Consider the following 20,768-nt stretch of genomic DNA (forward strand, 5'->3'; position numbering starts at 1 on the left):
ACCCGCAAGTGGACAACCAACCGGCTTCGCTTTATCCATATTGAACCTCTCAAGAACTTTCTCAATGTAGCTTTCTTGAGACAACCAAATCAGCCCCTCTTTGCGATCACGAACAATTTTCATACCAAGAATTTGCTTTGCCGGTCCCAAATCTTTCATAGCAAAAGACTTGCTTAACTCCAATTTCAACTTGTTTATCATGGTAGAATCTTGACCCACAATTAACATGTCATCAACATAAAGCAAAAGAATAATAAATTTACCATCCGGGAAATTTTTCACAAACACACAATGGTCCGAAGTGGTTTTAGAAAAACCATTATTCATCATGAAAGAGTCAAATTTTTTGTACCATTGCCGCGGGGCTTGCTTGAGACCATACAAACTTTTCTTCAATTTGCAAACAAATTTCTCTTTCCCTTTCTGCACAAAACCTTCCGGTTGCTCCATGTAAATTTCTTCTTCAAGATCACCATGCAGAAATGCGGTCTTCACATCAAGTTGCTCAACTTCAAGATTCATACTTGCAGCCATGCCAAGTACAACCCGAATAGAAGACATCTTCACAACTGGTGAGAAAATTTCATCAAAATCAATGCCTTTCTTTTGCCCAAAGCCTTTCACAACAAGACGTGCCTTGTACCTCAGATTCTTGCCATCATTCTTCAATTTGAAAACCCACTTATTTTTCAGAATTTTCCTCCCCTTAGGCAACTTCACTAAATCATAAGTGTGATTTTCAACTAAGGAATTCATCTCCTCTTCCATGGCCTTTTTCCAATCACCTTTCTTTGCATGCTCAATTGCTTCTTGGTAGCTCTCCGGCTCCCCTTGATCAGAAATCAACACAAATTCATTGGGAGGATACTTTCTTGAAGGTTGTCGGTCCCTTGTAGATTTCCTCAACTCAAGTTGTGGTGGTAGTTCTTGAGTTGGATGCTCTTCCTCAATTTCTGACTCAACTTCATTAGAATTAGCATCATCCTCTACATCTTCAATAGGTGGCTGCACATCTCCCCCGTTTTCATCATCAACTGAAGATGAAGGAGATAAATCCATGTCAATGAGATCACTAGCTTTTGGCTCCGGTTGATCACCTTTGCCAAAGTCTTCAATTGTTTGGTCTTCAAGAAACACAACATCACGGCTTCGAATGACTTTCTTGTCGACCGGATCCCACAATCTATAACCAAATTCATCACGCCCATAGCCAAGAAAAATACATTGTTTTGACTTGCTATCAAGCTTGGACCTTTCATCTTTTGGAATGTGAACAAAGGCTCGGCAACCAAACACTCTCAAGTGCTCATAAGACACATCTTTACCGGTCCAAACTCTTTCTGGAACATCACCATTCAAAGGATAGGAAGGAGACAAATTGATCACGTCAACCGCTGTCTTCAACGCCTCACCCCAAAAGGATCTTGGCAATTTAGCTTGTGAAAGCAAACACCTTGTTCTTTCCACAATTGTGCGGTTCATCCTCTCGGCAACTCCATTTTGTTGAGGAGTCTTCTTAACTGTCTTTTGGTGCCGAATACCTTGGCTGCGACAATACTCATCAAATGGCCCAATGTATTCACCACCATTGTCTGATCGGATGCACTTCAATTTCTGCCCTGTTTCTCTTTCAACCATGGCCTGAAAATGCTTAAATACTTCTAGAACTTGATTTTTAGTTTTTAGTAGAAAAGCCCAAACTTTCCTTGAATAATCATCAATGAAAGTAACAAAATAAAGTGCACCACTATGTGTTCTAACTTTTAAAGGACCACAAACATCCGAATGAATCAACTCCAAAACATTTTCTTTTCTAGAAACAACATTTTTATGAAAAGAAACTCTATGTTGTTTACCCGCCAAACAATGAACACAAGTTTTAAGATGTGTACCTTTCAAACCGGGTAGAAGCTCTTTCTTGAACAATACTTGCAGCCCCTTTTCACTCATATGGCCAAGCCGCTTGTGCCATAATTCAGTAGAAGTATCTTCTTCAAGTGCATTGACAACACCTTTACAAATTTTTCCTTGCATCGAATAAAGTGTATGAGTCTTCTTACACTTAGCCACCACCAAGGAACCCTTTGTGAGCTTCCATATTCCATCACCAAATTTGTTGTTGAAGCCTTCATCATCTAGCTTCCCAGTAGAGATCAAATTGAGGCGAATGTCGGGAACATGCCTCACGTCTTTAAGCAATAACTTGCAGCCTAAATTTGTTTCCAAGCAAACATCACCCATACCTATAATCTTGGACAAACCTTCATTACCCATTCGAACAAAACCATAATCTCCTGCAGTGTAGGTAGTGAAGAAATCAACTCGAGAAGTCACATGAAAAGAAGCACCGGAATCAATCACCCAATTGCTCTCTTGGCCCACAAAATTAATACAATCATCTTCACAAACGACCATGAGATCACCATTGGTAGTAACTGCTGTTGTGTCTTCTTGTTTCTTATCCACACTTTTATCACGCCTTTTCTCTTTGTTCTTGAGTTTTCGGCATTCTCGCTTCATGTGCCCTTTCTCATGGCAATAATGGCACTCAATGTCTTTCTTTGAAAAAGAACCATCTTTCGATTTGTCACGACTTTGATCACGACCATGAGGAGTCTTACTCCTCCCCCTTGTTTTGCTTCGGCCTCTCACAACAAATGCTTCTGAATGAGAGGAACCCGCTGATTTTCTTCTTGTTTCTTCATTCAACAGGCTACTAGTGACTTGGCCCATTGTGACAACTCCATCGGGCGCCGAATTACTGACGGTCACAACCAAAGTCTCCCAACTTTCGGGCAAAGAACTAAGTAGCATCAAAGCCTGCAACTCATCATCAAAAACAATTTTCATAGAAGCAAGTTGGTTAACAATACTCTTTATTTCATTCAGATGTTCCGGAATAGGGCTGCCTTCTTTATATTTTAAATTAACCAACTTACGAAACAGAAAAGCTTTATTTGTGGCTGATTTCCTATCATAAAGGCCCTCTAATTTTTTCCATAAATCATGTGCTGAAGTTTCAGTAGCAACATGATGAAACACACTGTCATCAATCCATTGACGGATAACACCAACGGCTTTTCGATTAAGCCTATTCCATTCATCATCTTTCATACCCTCGGGTTTGCCAGAATCACCCTCAATGGGTCCATATAAATCTTTACAAAATAATAGGTCCTTCATTTTAGTTTTCCAAGTTACCCAATTGCTTCCATTGAAGCTAGACATACGACCCACATTCCCCTCCATTGATTTACACAAATAAATAAACTCAAATAAACCGTAAGCTCTGATACCAGTTGTTAGGGAAAATCGATGTGATTCTCCACAAGTAAATCAATCAATGGGAATAAAAACTAATGCGGAAAAATTAAATCAAAGGCAACACAAGAATTTTTACGTGGTTCCCTCAATGTGAGGTACGTCCACGGGATCGAAATCCGATTCCACTATCAACCAAATAATTCCAAACGATTACAAACGAGACACTAATGGTCTCACAAAACACCCTTAGGTGAATTCCAAATAATCACAAATAAACAAAGAGGAAAGACCTCACCAAATAGAAGAACCAAAATCTTCTGAACCAAAGTTGAAGAAGATCCAAAATAACGAACCAAATCAACCCACTAAATAATGATCAAACAAATCAACACCGAATTGATTAACCCGAAATCAATTAGCCGCGGCAGCACCAAATCAAAACTGTAGCTTCCCCAAAGCAAATTCCATCAAATTGATTGATATACTAAGCACACTCACCGAAAAAAAAAGAATCGCTACTGTTACTCTCTGATTTTTTTCCCCAAAAAAAACTTAAGCCATATATATATTATATATGTTGTGAATCTTGGATTTTTATAATTAAATCCTAATTGTATCCAAATTGAATTGGGTCTCCTCAAATATAATATATAAAAATATATTATATTAAACCAAGCCAAATTAAAACTCTTTTAATAAACCAATTGGGTCCCACACTCCAATAAGGAGGTATATCCTAACAGGATTGTTTTGAAAAATTAGTTAGAAGTTGATTTAAATTTTTTTTAAAATATATAAAAAAATAAAGAAGTGATATGACTCAAAATAAATTAAAAGTCAACAAATAACTTTTTTATTTTGTTTCCAAAAGAGACCAATGACTTGATTAACTGACTAAAAAATCCACCCCCAACTCACTCTCTCTGCAGTCTCCATGCCCATCATTGGCCCCAAAAAAAAAAAATTTCTTTTTAAATTTTTTTTTTTACTTATAGTATTTTTTTTTTTATAAATTATGTTAAAAAATTTTATTTTTTGGATCCATTTTGTCGAGACGAATCTAACGTTTTTTTTTTGTTGATAAATTTAAAAAGATTACTTATTAGATGTTTTTTTTTTTTAAATTATGCTTTTTTAGTTCGTTTTATCAAACTGAATCCAAAAATTTAAATTTTTTTAAAAAAACATTAGAAAATCTACATAATTAGAAATTTCATTATTTTTAATTATATCTTTTTTAATGATGTGATAATAAAATAAAATCTACCTAATTAAAGAAGTATTTTATTTTTTGGATCCATTTTGTCGAGACGAATCTAAAGTTTTTTTTTTTGTTGATAAATTTAAAAAGATTACTTATTAGATGTTTTTTTTTTAAATTATGCTTTTTTAGTTCGTTTTATCAAACTGAATCCAAAAATTTAATTTTTTTTAAAAAAACATTAGAAAATCTACATAATTAGAAATTTCATTATTTTTAATTATATCTTTTTTAATGATGTGATAATAAAATAAAATCTACCTAATTAAAGAAGTGATCAATCAAAAGTTGACTCCTATCATTTTCGTCATTAAAGTAGAATCATAAGGATTTAATCAGAGATCTCCAACATTTTCTTTATAATTTTTTAATTATTTTAACAAAATAATAATAATAATAATAACTAGCTTTCCAAATATGATCGCCCGATGAATGAAAAAATTATTAATGGACATAAACATTATGCGATCATACCTCTCATTAATAATAATTTACCATATTTTTATATTTTTTAATGGACGTAAACGTTATACGAAATTAATTCGTAAACGTTATGTCAAATCCAAGTCTTCTCCTCGTACCTTTCACTCCCGACCTCTCTCTCTCTCTCTCTCTCTCTCTCTCTCTCTATAGAATAGTATATATATATGCACACACTTACACACATACAATGTACCTAGACTAGCTGTGACTTGCTAAATTGTTGTTTGGAGAGTGAAAATCGATATGGCAAGCGCTCAGTGCTGCGAGAATGCTCCGACCCTCCTCGACTCAAGCTATTGAGCAGTGCATGTAGAGGACTTTGGAGGCCTCAAGACCTACATTTCTGGTTCCCCTGATTCCAAGCTTGGGATCCTTCTTGTCTCCGATGTTTTTGGTACTTTTTCCAATTGCAATTTCCGTGTTTTTTTCTTCCATAATTGATCTGACTAGTTCATCTCGTCAGCAATTGATTTTTTTTTCCTCGTTAATTTCATTGCAATCGGTATTGGGTCATAGATTTATGATACATATCTCATGTTTGTCTGTATGTAACTGTGCTTTTTTTAGTCCCAACCCACCCCAAACCAACTTGCCAAACGACAGCTTAGATTGTGTTTGGATCATTAAATTGGGTATGAGGAGTAAGAGGAAATCCATGATCCAAACGCAGCATTAAGCTCCATTTGGGTTGTTGTGAATTTGAAATTAAGATATTTGAGGTTGAATGAATTGAAAAATAATGGAAGAAGATAAGCTCTATGTATATGAAAAATGATTCATCCACATAATTTATCTCCCCAAACTTTCCAAATGACGTGACAAGCAAAATTTAAAAAATTGATCTATGTTCAAATAATCTTTCAAAATTCTCCTTACACTACAAAAAAAAAGTTGCTTACGGTGGCGCTTCCATCAAGGCACTTTTAAAAACGTTGTGATACATCTCAATGGTAGACACACTTTTTAAAGCGTGATATCACCTAAATTAATTGGATGCCCTTTTGATGGTCTCAATGAGATAAGTCTGTTTAACTTCATAGAGACTTAAACCCATATCTATTCAAACTAGGGGTGCAACTTGGGTGGGCTCAACCCGAACCCAGCCCGAATTTTTTTAGGGCTTGGATAAGATATTTTCAAATTCTGTACGAGTTTGGGCAAAAATTCAGAAGCTCGAATTAAATTTGGACGAGCTTGGGCAAAGACATCAAACAACCCGAGCAACTCGAAACCCAAATTATATATATATATAGATATATAAAAATATTAAATATACATATAAATTATTAGTCATTACATGATATTAAAGTAATTTAGATTATAAAATCATATTTAATATATATTATATATACAAATAATATAAAATTTTATTTTTTTATTTTCACTTATAAATTATAAGGACTACTATAGCGGTGTCTCTTTTATATTATATAAATTATTTGTTTTGATGGTATTAATAATTTTCTATAATAAAAAAATATAAATAGAGTCAAATTTTAATAATTTAATAATGTAATGTAACTGCAAAAAAAAAAAAAGAAAAAAAAAAAAAAAAAAAAAAAAAAAAAAAAAACTTAAATTCATTTACAATTCTGGCAATTTGAGCAACTCATGCAATTTGGATTTAAACTCGGGTCAGGTTTGGGCAGGCAACTTCGGGTTAAAATTCGGGTTTGGGCGGGTCTGCATAGGTCTCAATACAACTTGAACTGCGTTTGGATAACCTTCCAACCCGACGGAACCCGCCCGAGTTACACCCCTAATTCAAACATTTCCAAATGGCTCTCTCTCTCTCTCTCTCTCTCTCTCTCTCTCTTTAAAATGGTTCTCTCTCTCACTAGCCCTAATTAAGGAGCCGTGGATGCAACCAGCAATGAAGACTTCCTGGAGTTTATAGATCTACACAGAGATTGATGCTTCTAATCTCAACGGTTTCTTGTTCAATCTGGATTTTGATTTCAATTTGTGCACTAGGTCTTAGGATTTGATATTTTCCTTTGAGATTTTTCGATTTCCCTTAATCTTTACCTATCTAGGTCTTCATTTTTCATGGATTCAGGCATCTAATCGCTCATGATTTGGAGTTATTAAGTTAGCTTGAGATACAGAGCATTCTCTCAACACTGAGCGCTTGCCATATCGATTTTCACTCTCCAAACAACAATTTAGCAAATCACAGCTAGTCTAGGTACACTGTATGTATGTGTGTGTATATATATATATACTATTCTAGAGAGAGAGAGAGAGAGAGAGAGGTCGGGAGTGAAATATTTATAGTTGCAAACTTGTTACCTCGAATTTATGTATTGGGAATATGTTTAGTTTTCGATGTGTGCTATATTGTTTATGTACAAAATTCTTAACCGGATCCAACCCGGCACGTATTTGCTTATGTCAATAATGGATTTTTTTGAAAAATTAGTTAAAAATTGATTTTTAATTTTTTTTAAATATATAAAAAAAATAAAGAAGTGATATAACTCAAAATAAATTAAAATTCAACAAATAACTTTTTATTTTGTTTCCAAAAGAGACCAATTACTCGATTAACCGACTCCAAAATCCACCCCCAACTCTGTCTCTCTCTCCACTCTGTGCCCAACCTTGGCCCAAAAAAAGAAATCCTTTTTTTTAATTTTTTTTTTTACTTTTGGTGATTTTCTTTTAGTAAATTATGTTAAAATTTTTAATATTTAGCACATTTAGACAACTTAATCCAATTGAAAATTTCTTTTTAGAAATTGGTTTGAAATCAAGGTGTAAAATAGTTCATCTATCCTCCTCAAAGTGATTGAGGGGCTTATGTCTAATTTCAAATGATTCCTTCTCTTTTGAATAAAACATTATGTTCTTGATTTCTATTCAATTCTAAACCGTTGTTATCAATTTGACTAAGTTGACACAATGTGAAAAAATCAGAGGGCACAATCGATACAATTAAAATTACTAGTATCAAATTGTCAAGTAACAAATTACTAGAGAACCATGAATATAATTTATCCAAATATTATTAATTGTAAAAAATAATTTCTTGGAGCACTGAACACGCCATGATACATCAACACTCTAACTAAACTTTAAACAAAATATAAAGTTCTAAGAAGTTCAAACATAGAATTAACAATTTATGACAAGCCATAAAGCATCAAATACAATTCACTTCACTAGAACATAATGTTTTGATAAGAAACAACTCCTGATAGAGAGAGCAATGATCCAGTGTTTCACATTCAGCCTCTTTCTCTCTCTACCTGCAAAAACTACAATTTCAAATGATGGCACCTTTTTCATCAGCTAGAAAATATGGTGAACATTGGGTAAAGTGGATAGAAAATAACCCCTTTGGGTGAGCTTATATGAAAATTCAGTAGTAAATTTGAGGCAAAAATTTGCATTTAATTGAAATGATTAAACTAATCCCTTTCTTATGTATCCAATCCAACACAGTAACAATGAAAAAAAAAAAGTAAGGGTAGAGGAAGGGTACATACTTGAGACGCCATTTGTGTTTTCTACTTTATTCTTCCACCGTGTCACCGCTCTTGTATGACCTTTTCCCTTTCTTCTGTCATTTTCCTTAAGCAATTCTTACAAACCATTTTGGTTTTCCAATTAAGAACATAAGATATCCCATTACCAAACCCAATACCATTCCACATCCGTACCCCATCCCTACCACTTTCCAATTAAATTCACTTGCAAAAGCTGGATCATCTTCCTTGTCCAACGTAGGTGTTGGATGCAGTTGTGATGTCTTACTATCTTCACATTCCTTCGACAGTGGGAATCCACATAATGCCAGGTTCCCATTGTATGAACTATTTTCAAATGTTTCAAATTGGTTGCCTCGAGGTATGCGACCCTCGAGATGATTTTGTGAAAAATTTAACATACAAAGAAATGTCAAACTTGTCAATTGGCTAGGAATCTTACCAGAAAGTTGGTTTGAAGAGAGGTCCAACGATTCAAGCAAACATAGATTTCCCAATGATGAAGGGATATTGCCAATAAGATTGTTGTGAGATAAATTAAACAACCGAAGTCCATGAAGTTTTCCGATGACATTTGGAATCTCTCCTCTGAATTTGTTGTGCGATAAGTCAATTGTCGTGAAGATGGTTAGAATTCTTGGTAATACAACCTCATTCCCCTTCAACATGATGGTCACTGAATCAGAATAATAGGATTGCCCCATATATTTTCTTTCCACCTTTTCATTGACCATCTTCATAGCGTTAAAATGCTTGAAATATGTTGTTGGCAAAAGACCACTAAACTCGTTGTGAGAGAGGTCAAAGATTCGAAGCTTAGGGAAAAGGAGTTTAGTTTTGGAAGAGTCCACAGGACCATGGAATTTATTGGATTTAAAGACTAGGACTTGCAAGTCTGGAAGAAATTCCAACCAATAGGGGAATGTGTCGTTTATCTAGTTGTTTCCGAAGTCTAGAACCTCCAAGTGTCTACATGTTGCCAAGGATTGTGGCACCCTACCTTCCAACTGATTACCATTTAAATCAATATTCCTCAACTTGTTTCCCTCTGTAAATGTGGATGGAATGTTTCCGTGAAAATTATTCATCCTAAGATCTAACACACTGAGTACATTGCTGAAGTTTGCTAAACATTGTGGAATTACACCACTTAAGCTATTATGAGACAAATCAAGTATCTCAAGGAAACTTACATTGCAAATTGTCAAAGGGATTTCTCCAGTGAATGTATTCTTTGAGAGGAAAAGATTGATGATGGTCGAAAATGGTGGAATGGGGCCATGTAGCTTGTTACGACGCAAATTAATATGATTCAATGACTTACTTCGGAATTCATAAATTTGACCTGTGAATTCATTAGAAGCAAGTGATAAGTACTTCAATGATGGAAGATTATACAGCCAAATCGGCAGCGTCCCAGTGTGGCTGTTATAAGCTGAGCAAAGATATCTTAAGTTTGAAAGCCCTCTTAAGCTGGCAGGAATCGGACCAGTCAATTCATTTAACACAATGTTTAAACAAACAAGTTGGGTCAAGTTGGCTACCCAACATGGGAATTGACCTATAAAATGGTTTCGCCTTAGAGTAAAATATCCAACATTTGAAAGGTTGGCAATATTGGGAATTTGGCCTTCAAGACGGTTATATGAAATATCCAAATAAAAGAGTTGCTCGAGATTTGAGAATATAGATGAGACCTGACCACTGAAACTGTTGTGAGAAAGACACAAGTAAGTTATTTGTGTCAAGTTAGCAAAAGAATTGGAAATTTGGCCTTCAAAATTGTTACCCGATATGTCCACATAAGCCATTTGAACAAGTTTCCCTAGGGACATAGGTATGGACCCCGAGAATTTGCAATTAGCCAGACACAAGTATTTTAATGACTTGAGATAGCCAATGGAATCGGGTAGCTCTCCAGAGAAAGCTGTCCCTATGAGTCGTAACATTGAAAGGGAACCACTACTGGTCCAATTTACCTGTGGCAAATAACCAGTGAGATAAGGGTTGTAACCTAAGTTGAGCGCTTCCAAGTTTGGCAAGTGCAAAATTTTATTTGACAATTTCTCCTGCAAACCGGTTTGCTCAAGATCTAGATATGTCAAAGAAGACAGATTCATCAAGGAAATGGGTACAATTGAAGATATGTTCACGCGAGCAAGACAAAGATATTGTAACTGGGTAAGGTTTTGAAGCAGTACATGGAAATTGTATGGTTCAAGTTTGACTAACTGATAAGAGGAAGACAAGTCTAGAGAAACCAATTTAGATAGGTGTGAGATTTCCAATGGGATTGATCCAAAGAAACTGGATGAGAGGTTGAGATGTGTCAAACTTGAAAACTGCCCAAAACTAGGAGAAATCCTTGATTGAGTGAAGTCATTGAAGGCGAGATTGAGTCGCTGGAGGTGTCTGAGACTAAAAAGACTGTTGTTCGGTAGGATGGTGCCACAGAGCTGGCTGCAACTAAGATCAAGCTCAATCACTTGACCAGTCATCCTGTCGCATTTGATCCCATCCCATGAACAACAGTCAGTAGTAGTCTCATTCCATGACATTGTTTTCGGATAAGAAAGGTGACCATACTGATCACAAAGCCAAGAAGCAGAACCATTTATGGTGAACATATGCTTAAATTGGAGTAATGCAGAGCTCTGGTCAGGAGAACACAGATGATTTGTTGGAGAAGAAGAAAAGAAAGCAGGCTGACATTTTAAGGTAAAGAAAAGAAAGTGGAACAGGCATACTAACCACCTCATTTTTTTTTCTTAATCAAACCAAAGTGTGACTGTTGAAAGAAAAAAGATAGGGTGTACAAGTTATGATTATGTTAGTCTTGCCCACCACTTTATATAGTGAAATAAAATTAGGGCAAATAAAATTATAGATATCCTCTTGAGATTTGAGAAATTACAGATACCCTCCTGAAGATTACATTTGCATAACAAATTAAGGAGCAAATTATTATGAAAATATAAACCTCATGGAGCAATTTGTTATGAAAATATAAACCTCAAGGGGATATCTGTAATTTCCAAAACCTCAGAAAGATATCTGTAATTTAGATAAATCTTGAGGGAGGTACATGCAATTTACCTATAAAAAAATTACTAAACATTATTTTCTATGTGAAAATTTTTTGGGTAAAAAAATATTTTTTATCCAAACAGATAGAACACAAGTCTAAATAAAACTTATATCCCGAAATTATCCCCGCCTGACTTGGAAATGACCATCCCCCTTGCCACTCAAAGCACTGCCATCGCCATTTACGTTGGATTGTTACACTAGAAAAATTATTTGGTGGTCAAGTGCATCACTTAGCAATGTGCCTTATCAATCACCAAATATCATATTCACCAAACATTATATGGCCATTTTTTCAATTTACAATTCAAAAAAAATAAATTTACAATCCAAATTTCGCTTTAAATTTTTTAAATTCAAATAACATTATCTAAATAAATAATCAGACTGGTAAGCAAAAATTTCTACCATAGTCTAATCATCCGTCTTACCCACGAAAGATGTGGTGGAAAAGTAAAATAATCCCATAACCTCTTATTAATGAAATAATTTCCATAAAAGTGATAATATTTCTAAAAGTTACCACTTAAATGGTATTTCCTGAACAATAAATCAATGTATAAAATTGATATTCTAAAAATAATGAATAATCAATACAACATATGAGAGTTTTAAAAATTAAATTTTTGTATCTTTAAAAGTATAATTTTGTTGCATCGCAAGAATAATCGCTAAACAAAAATGATTTATACCCCCACTGGGGGTCGACCCCCAGTGAGGTGGAGGCCCATGATTGGGCGGAAAAAAACAATTTTTTTTTTTTTTTTTTTTTCGGTTGGCAGCCAGTGGGGGCGCGCCACCTCACTGGGGGTGCGACCCCCACTGGGGGTATAAGACAAAACCCAATCGCTAAAATGTTGTACTGAAAAGTCAATAAATGAGCTTTTAGACACAATTTTGAAAATGTTGCTAATAAATGCACTTTTATAGACAAAACAACTTGATCCAAAAGGTTTATTTTTTAGAGGAAACTTTTAGTCCAAAATGTTAGAGCATCTCCAACGGTTCACCAAATCTGAGTAAAAAAAAGACCATTTTCTCAATCTGATACAGACTGCTCCAATGGTTGTCATCAAAGCAGGGGTCGACCGGTTAGTGTATTTTTTTTTTAGCTCTTTGAACCTTTTGACCTGTTTGAACCAAAATATTTGCAAGGGAACCGATCAACCGGTTGGTCTCCCCCAACGGTAACGCACAGTGAAATGGTGAAATCTGGAGCCTATTCTCATTTTGGTGAAACATTTGGTGAATTCTCGATTTGATATTGATTTGGTGAAACCGTTGGAGCACCAAAAAATCACTTTTTCACCAAAATTTAAATCTGATGCTAAGTTTGATGAAGCGGTGGAGATGGTCTTAGTAAGAGCATCTCCAACGGTTTACCAAATTTTTCACCAAATCTGAGTAAAAAAATGACCATTTTCTCAATCTGATGCAGACTGCTCCAATGGTTGTCATCAAAGCAGGGGTCGACCGGTTAATGTATTTTTTTTTTTACCTCTTTGAACCTTTTGACCTATTTGAACCAAAATATTTGCAAAGGAACTGATCCACTGGTTGGTTAATCGGCCGGTCAACCGGCTGGTCGACCGATTGGTCTCCCCCAACAGTAACGCACAGTGAAATGGTGAAATCTGGAACTTGTTCTCATTTTGGTGAAATTTTTGATGAATTCTCGATTTGATATTGATTTGGTGAAATCGTTAGAGCACCAAAAAGTCACTTTTTTACTAAAATTTAAATCTGATACCAAGTTTGATGAAGCGTTGGAGATAGTCTAATTCATCGATAAATATCTAATTTTTTCGCTAAAAGTAAAATAATAATAATTTTGAAGACAAAAATATTTTATCTCTAAATTTTTGTTTCTAAAATCTTAGACTTTGTTTGGTTTGTTTTTTATAAATAAATTTTTGTGAATTTTTTTTTTAATATGGTTTAGTATTTTGAAGAAAAAAAATTCTAAATCACTTTCTCTCTCTTCTCTCCTTATAAATCACTTTTTGTTTTTTCTCTTTCCTTCTCAATCATTTTCTCTCACACACACATCTACTCAACTACAACAAAATATCAAATATTCCAAACTCTCATATTCTAAAATTATTTTTAAAATACACAATCAAACAAATCAAAAAAAAATCTAAACTCTTTTTTTTTTTAATTTTTAAAAATTTATTTCCTAAAACCAAACCAACACATACCATTAATTTCTTATAATTACTCGTAAATATCAAGAAAAGTAAAGTGGCGGCCTTGACTCTCGGCGGCCTTGACTAAATTAGACACAAATCAATATCAATGCAATGGAAAATATCTTTGATGGGACCATTAATGAAAATACCAGCTCATTTAAAAACATATTTTTGTAACTTTTAGTTTTTGTTTGGTTCATAGTAAGAGAAAGGGAAAAATAAGTAAAATGTGAATGAAAAATAATTATCTTTCACATATTTTTTTATTTTTTTTTTAAATTTTTATCCCCAAAAAAAAAAAACCCCCACCTTAAAGTCTTTAGAATCTAATCTAAAATGGCTTAAAATAAATTTCATTTTATCCCCTTATGGATTGAATCATGTGTGAATTATCTCCTTTTTATTTAGAAATGGCCACACAACTCCATTGTATTTTATGAATGGAAGTGCAATGTTAGGTTTTTAATGATTTAATAAAAATGATTATAATACCCCATATATATATATATATATAACATAAATGTATAAACTATGAATATTTTTATCATTTGTTTGGGAGACAAAATATACTTTAATCCCTTGTTCTTTATCCCATGTGTAATATATTCCTATGAATTTTAATAATGTGTATATAACCCCCTTATGTCTGCTACGTGTCACACTTACTGTTAAGTTGAATAGAGTATTTAACAATATATTTTACTCCACAAATAATAAGTAAGTTATATGATTATTTTCAAATGAGATGAGATAATTCGTACAGGGATAAAAGCACAAGGAGTAAAGTAAAATTTTTCCTATCTTAAAAGTGGAGAGTTTATAAATTTAGTTTTCTATTTTTTAAATTTTACTAAACAAAAAGTCAACAAAAAAAAATATTACTAAAAAATATTTACCCAACCAATTTTCAAGTCCCGTTTGTTTGGGATTATAGGGAGAGGATTGAATTTGGTAGTGAAGAGGAGATTGAGAATGAGGTGTTTGTTTTGAGAGATAGGAGGATTAGTAATCTCTTGGTATTAGTAAGGAGGAGGAATGGAGATTGGTAAGGAGGAGGCAGAGATGGTATTAGAAAAATAGTGAGGGGATTAGAAATTTTTTTATTTATTTTTATTTTATATATATTGGAATTTTTTTTTAAATATAATGTTTAATTTTTTATATTTTTTTATTTATTTTATTATTTTATATAAAAATAATTTAACAATTCCTCACTACCAATTTCTTCTATTTTATCTTTGAAAACAAACGGCCCTCGGTGTTCTATTCTTAGAATTTTTTTGGTGATGAGAGACTGACTTATTGAGGCTGAATAATCGAACGACATCATGATGATGAATGAATCACTAGTTAGGATTAGGAGTACGCTTGTAGCAGGTATGATGGCCAGGTCGAGGGAAAGGGCGTAGGAGCTTTAGGCCGGTTTGTTTCCAGAGATGGAATGGAGGGGGATTGATAGTGAGGGGATTAATAGTGAGGGGATTGTTAGTGAGGGTCGTTTGTTTTCAGAGATAGAATGGAGGGGATTGATAGTGAGGGGATTAATAATGAGGGGATTGTTAGTGAGGGGATTGATAGTGAGGGGATTAGTAGTGAGGGGATTGATAGTGAGGGGATTAGTAGTGAGGAATTGTTAAATTATTTTTATATAAAATAATAAAACAAATAAAAAAATATAAAAAATTAAAAATTATATTTAAAAAAAAATTTCCAATATATAAAAAATAAAAAAAATAAAAAAATTTCTAATCCCCTCACTGTTTTTCTAATACCATCTCTACCTCCTCACTATGAATCCCCTCCCCAAGGGTATTAGTAATACCAAGGTATTAGTAATACCCTCCCTATCTCTCAAAACAAACAAGGTATTAGTAATACCAAGGTATTAGTTAGTCCCAAGGTATTAATAGTCCCAAGGCTATCTCTCAAAACAAACACCCCATATACTAATCCCAAGGTACTAGTAATCCTAATCCCCTTACTATAACCCAAAACAAACGGGGTCTTTGTTCAATTGTTTTCCTGATGTATCCACACAAAAAAAAAAAATAAAATAAAATAATAATAATAATAATAATAATAATAATAAAACAAAAGAAAAGAAAAGAAGAGAGAGAGAGAGAGATATTGATATTCTTGACTAGCATAAAAGTATCGATATTTTGGCCCCGCTTGGTGTGTTGATTTTTTTGGCTAATGTATCGAGAATATATTATTTTAATAATTTTTAAATTTTTTAATTAAAATATGAAATAAAAAAAAATTTATATGTTTGGTAAAATATTCACAGATTGGTAAAATATTACACACTAAATTGCGGATCCCACACCTATGTGAGACATTTGGTAATTTGTTTGGTAAAAAATTTGGTGTCCCTAGCATTACCCTTTTCTTTGGAAAATGCTCAAAGGTCCCAAATTTTCTACCAAATAAATGACCAAATATCTCACATGGGTGTGGGGCCACAAAATTGCGGACCCCATACCCATGTGAGACATTTGGTCATTTGTTTGGTAGAAAATTTGGTGTCCCTAACATTACTCAAAATAAATCCGACATCAACTAAAAACAGTATCCCATGTCCTACCAACTTTTCCGCGGACTGCGCAAGACTTTTAGGGTTCGTTTGGTTTGTATTTCTGAAAAAAATTTGAGAAATTTTCTCTACAATTAAATTTTTAAAAGTAATTAAACCAAACAAATTTTTCCAAAAAAATTTCTCAAAACTTGTAAACCAAACAAGTTTTCCAAACAAATTTCTCTCTCACACACATCAAATCAATCACTTTTTCCAAAACTCTCTCTCAAAATAATTTTCCAAAACATCTTTTGAAAAAAACCAAACCAAACAACTTTTCGTACTTTTTATCTCTAAAACACATCTCTCAAACACAAACCAAACATACCTTTAGATTTTTCCGAATAAGGATGATAGCCATAGTCTTTTCGCCTCTCCCGGTGATTTACAGCTCAGTCGTCTTTTTTCGAAGGATCTATTTTCGAAAAAAACAATGATTTATACTAGGACCCACGAACCTCACAAGTTTTCACAAATTCTAAACCTTAGACAAGTCTAACCTTTTAACGTAATTGATAAGAAAGAAAATGGATAATGTTAGGGATACCAAATTTTCTACTAAATAAATGACCAAATGTCTCATATGGGTGTGGGGTCCGTAATTTTGTGGGCCCCACACCCATGTGAGATATTTGGTCATTTATTTGGTAGAAAATTTGGGATGTGAGCCATTTGGTCATTTATTTGGTATAAAATTTGGGACCTCTAGCATTTTCTTTTATTTTTGATAAGGTGAGGTTTTTTTCAATTTACAAAATGAATTGGATTGGATTATTGAATTTTTAAGATTTATTATGAGTTTTATTTTAATAATTTAACTAATTCAATAGGTAGGGTTCATTAAGTATTTTATTTTTGTAAAAGATTATGCTGATCAGGTATCGATAGATACTTGATTAGAACATATTTTTCTCAATAATTTATTTTTTAAATTATATTTACAATTACAAAAAATATGATCTAATTAAGGGACTATCGATATCCGATTAATGTAATTTTTTGTAGAGTAAAAGTGTTCAACGAATTCTGCATATTAAACGTTTTAGATGACCAAAATAGGACCAATGAAGGGCCTCACGGGTTTAATAATACTATTCAATTTAGAAAATAAACCGGACAAAAGCTCTCCCCCTTTGATAATTTATATCATTTTTATTATAAATTTGTCAAATATCTTATATATAAAAAATTAAATCATTTGAATATGGGTAACTATAGGATGAGAGTCTTAAAAAATTTAAATTAATTAAACATTTGTAAGCATCTTCCAATCACAAAATGAGTTTTGCTTGAGTGAAGGGGACATAGGTGGTTGTTATCACTAAGAGGGGAATTTATATGTAAATTGGGCTGAGTTGGGCCGTTGTGGGCCTCAGTGCGAAGAGCTGAGTAAAAATGCCATAAAGTTATTCCGGTCCCAAAGAGGTTAGCTTGGTCACCATACTAAAACTTGTACCGGTTGTCGGAGTATGGTTAGTTCGGCCACTACAGTTAGTTCGGTTATGGCATAGGGAACCGAGGTATACTGAGCTCTCTTCAGGACTTGGTTTTGGGTTAGTTCGGCTTAAACTCTTCTATGGATAGCTCGGTCTTGGCATGTGAAGCCGAGGTAGGAGAAAAGCAAGGAAGAGCCGAACTAACAGTTAGATCGGTCACTCCAGTTAGTCTAGCATGGTAATGTTATTTCGGTTGTATGGTAGTTCGGCCATGGTAAAACCATCTCACTTGGTTGAAGTAGTGAGGGGGGTGTTGAAGGATAAGCATTATCCTTCAGGATTATGAATCCTAGGAGGACTCTGCATGGAGAAGTAAAAGTCCTACTAGGATTGTGCCACGCGGAACCTATAAAGGCTTACAACATCACCTTTGGAGAGGTAACACACAACTTTGATACACAGAGCTTTTTGTCTTTGTCTATTTTTCTGACTTAGGCATCGAAGGGGTTTCCGGCACACACCCGCCGGCTAGCTCACGTTTGTGTTTTCAGGGAGTAAAGCGACGACGTTTGGAGGAGCGCAGACTTGATCAACAGGATTATACGAGAAGGTTTATCTCTTTCCCGTACAATTGGCTCCGTTTGTAGGAATTCAGATAAGAACAAAACCTCTTGATCAAGCTTCTCCTCTTTAGAAGCAATGGCGTACAACGAAGATTTGCCCCAGTCTGCCATCGACGGGCAAACACCGGAGGGGGGTGCAAGACGCGAAGGCCTACCTTCTATCCCTCCCATGGCGGACTTAGAGCCACAGCGACAAAATCCCAAGAGGGATACAAGGGGGAGGAGGCGGACTAACAGTCCCTGTCACTCTCGTTCACGAAGTCCTGACAGACAAAGGAGGAGGATTGATCCTCAAGTTCTGGAGGACCGCGTGAAGGAGCAAGATGAATTAATAAGGAAGACGGCGGCGGACATGGAGACCATGAAGTGCCAGATGAAGGGAAAATGAGTGGCGACAAGAGAGGGGCGCAAAAGCAAGACGCCCCTTCGTCGCTCAGAAGATCGTGGAAGGCATTCCACACCATCACAAGCAGAGAGTAGAAGCCTCAGGACAGGCGATACTCAATCCAGAACCTCCAGAACTCGTTTCTCTAGGTCTGAGAGAACGAGATCATTGAGGTCTTACACAGAGGGAAGTACCTATCGATCCTCACGCTCGCACCAGACATTATCCAGGCAGACGGAGTTACCAAGATCGTCCGATTTGCGGAACATGTTGGAAGAAAAGGCACGATGGAAGGAGGATACTAGGGCGCGCAACCCTCACAGGGTATCTGCCCTTCAACGGTTGGCTCCTCGGACGCATGGAAGCATCGAGGTCGGAATGCCGTTGCCACGACCTACCTACGAACCAACGGACAAAGCATTAGCAAGGCTGCAGACCTCGCCGTTCGTTCCGACAATTGAAAACGTGCCCCTTCCTTCAGGTTTCCTTCAACCCAAATTCACCACGTACGAGGGGAAGACGGACCCTTATTTACACCTAAGCCACTTCTACCAGGTTATGGCGGTATATCGGTGAAACGAGGCTTTGATGTGCATCCTCTTCCCATCGAGCCTTGGTGACCTAGGCTTAACTTGGTTCGAAAAACTTCCAGAAGGCAGCATAGCCTCCTGGGCACAATTGGCGGAGGCATTCGTCATGAGGTTCAGAACAAACACCAAAACCCCGGTGAAGATTGACCAGTTACTCTCCATTGACATGGGCGAAAAGGAGACACTAAGATCCTACAATAGTGGCTACTGGGAGACATTCAACCAGATTGGGGACTGTCCCACCAATCTCGCCATTGCACAATACAAAAGAGGCCTTCCGGTCGGGAACAGACTAAGGGACTCAATCACTATGACACCGCCCCTCACCAAGGAGGCCTTGATGGAAAGAGTGCATCAGCACATCAGGGTGAAAGAGGATGGCGCCCGTGCCAAAACAAAATCTGGCACGACCGTAGTACCAGATAAAAAGACCACAGCAAAGATCAACACGGTAGAACGTCCAAACAAAAATGGACGAGGCAGGCGGGATAATGAAGAAGACCAGGATAAAAGATGGTTAAGAATCCGTACTGCCATAACCACGGTATTCAAGAAACCGATCTATCGGATTCTGAGTGAAATACGCGATGAGCCTTTCGTCAGATGGCCAGCTAAGCTAGGAGAAGCACAGAAAGACTATGACGAAAGATCGCGATGCACCTTTCACAAAGAAAAGGGACACCGCACTGAAAATTGCATGCCATTGAGACAACATCTGGAGGAGTTGGTGGCAGCCGGTCACCTGGATAAATACATTGAAGGAGGGATGCAACCAGCCCCCCAGGACCACGATAAACCCAATGGAATGCCAATTGATGCCCTACCTCAAGGAGTGATCAATGTGATACATGGAGTATTCGAACCTAAGCGTGTATGCGAGCTCAGAGGGTTGATCAAGAAGGCTGAGCACTTAAGGGAGATACTAAGTGCCCAACCTACCATCAAAAAGGGGAGAATAGAGGCCAAGAACATCATGTCTTTTTCAGACAAAGACTTGGAAAGAATATATTGCCCTCACAACGATGCACTGGTCGTCACCCTCCGCGTCAAGGATTATGACGTCAAACGAATTCTGATAGACCAAGGTAGCTCATGTGAGATAATGTACTACGATACCTTCAAACAACTGAAATTAGAGGACAAAGACCTGGCACCAGCTGTATCCCCCCTGATTGGATTCAACTCAATGCTAGAATGGCCAGTCGGCAAAATCATTCTTCCAGTCAGGGCAGGTAGCGTGACAAAACAAGTGGAGTTTTGGTTGTTAAAGGTCCCTTCCACTTATAGCATAATCTTGGGAAGAACGTGGCTGCATGCCATGCGATCTGTGGCGTCATCCTACCATCAAGTAATGCGGTTCCCCAACGAAGTCGATGTA

At 35.7% G+C, this 20,768-nt stretch overlaps 1 protein-coding gene and 1 pseudogene across 2 annotated transcripts; both read right to left on the bottom strand.

Annotated features, from left to right (window-relative positions):
• Window positions 1-8,022: 8,022 nt before the first annotated feature.
• On the bottom strand, window positions 8,023-12,061 carry LOC145824569 (uncharacterized). Of its 2 annotated transcripts, none has more exons than XM_082924611.1 (2): window positions 8,500-12,061; window positions 8,023-8,259 (listed from the first exon to the last, which is right to left on the bottom strand). In XM_082924611.1, exon 1 carries the CDS (start codon window positions 11,256-11,258, stop codon window positions 9,435-9,437), a length of 1,824 nt encoding a protein of 607 aa, XP_082780737.1. In that variant the 5' UTR covers window positions 11,259-12,061; the 3' UTR covers window positions 8,023-8,259; window positions 8,500-9,434. The 2 variants fall into 2 exon arrangements, with proteins under 2 accessions (XP_082780737.1, XP_082780736.1); XM_082924610.1 differs by having other exon boundaries at window positions 8,023-8,268.
• Window positions 8,586-9,239, bottom strand: LOC114315940 (receptor-like protein 9DC3 pseudogene; annotated as a pseudogene).
• Window positions 12,062-20,768: the final 8,707 nt, after the last annotated feature.

This window comes from Camellia sinensis, chromosome 4, assembly GCF_055761805.1.
Source record: "Camellia sinensis isolate YWXY chromosome 4, ASM5576180v1, whole genome shotgun sequence".
Classification (NCBI taxonomy): domain Eukaryota; kingdom Viridiplantae; phylum Streptophyta; class Magnoliopsida; order Ericales; family Theaceae; genus Camellia; species Camellia sinensis.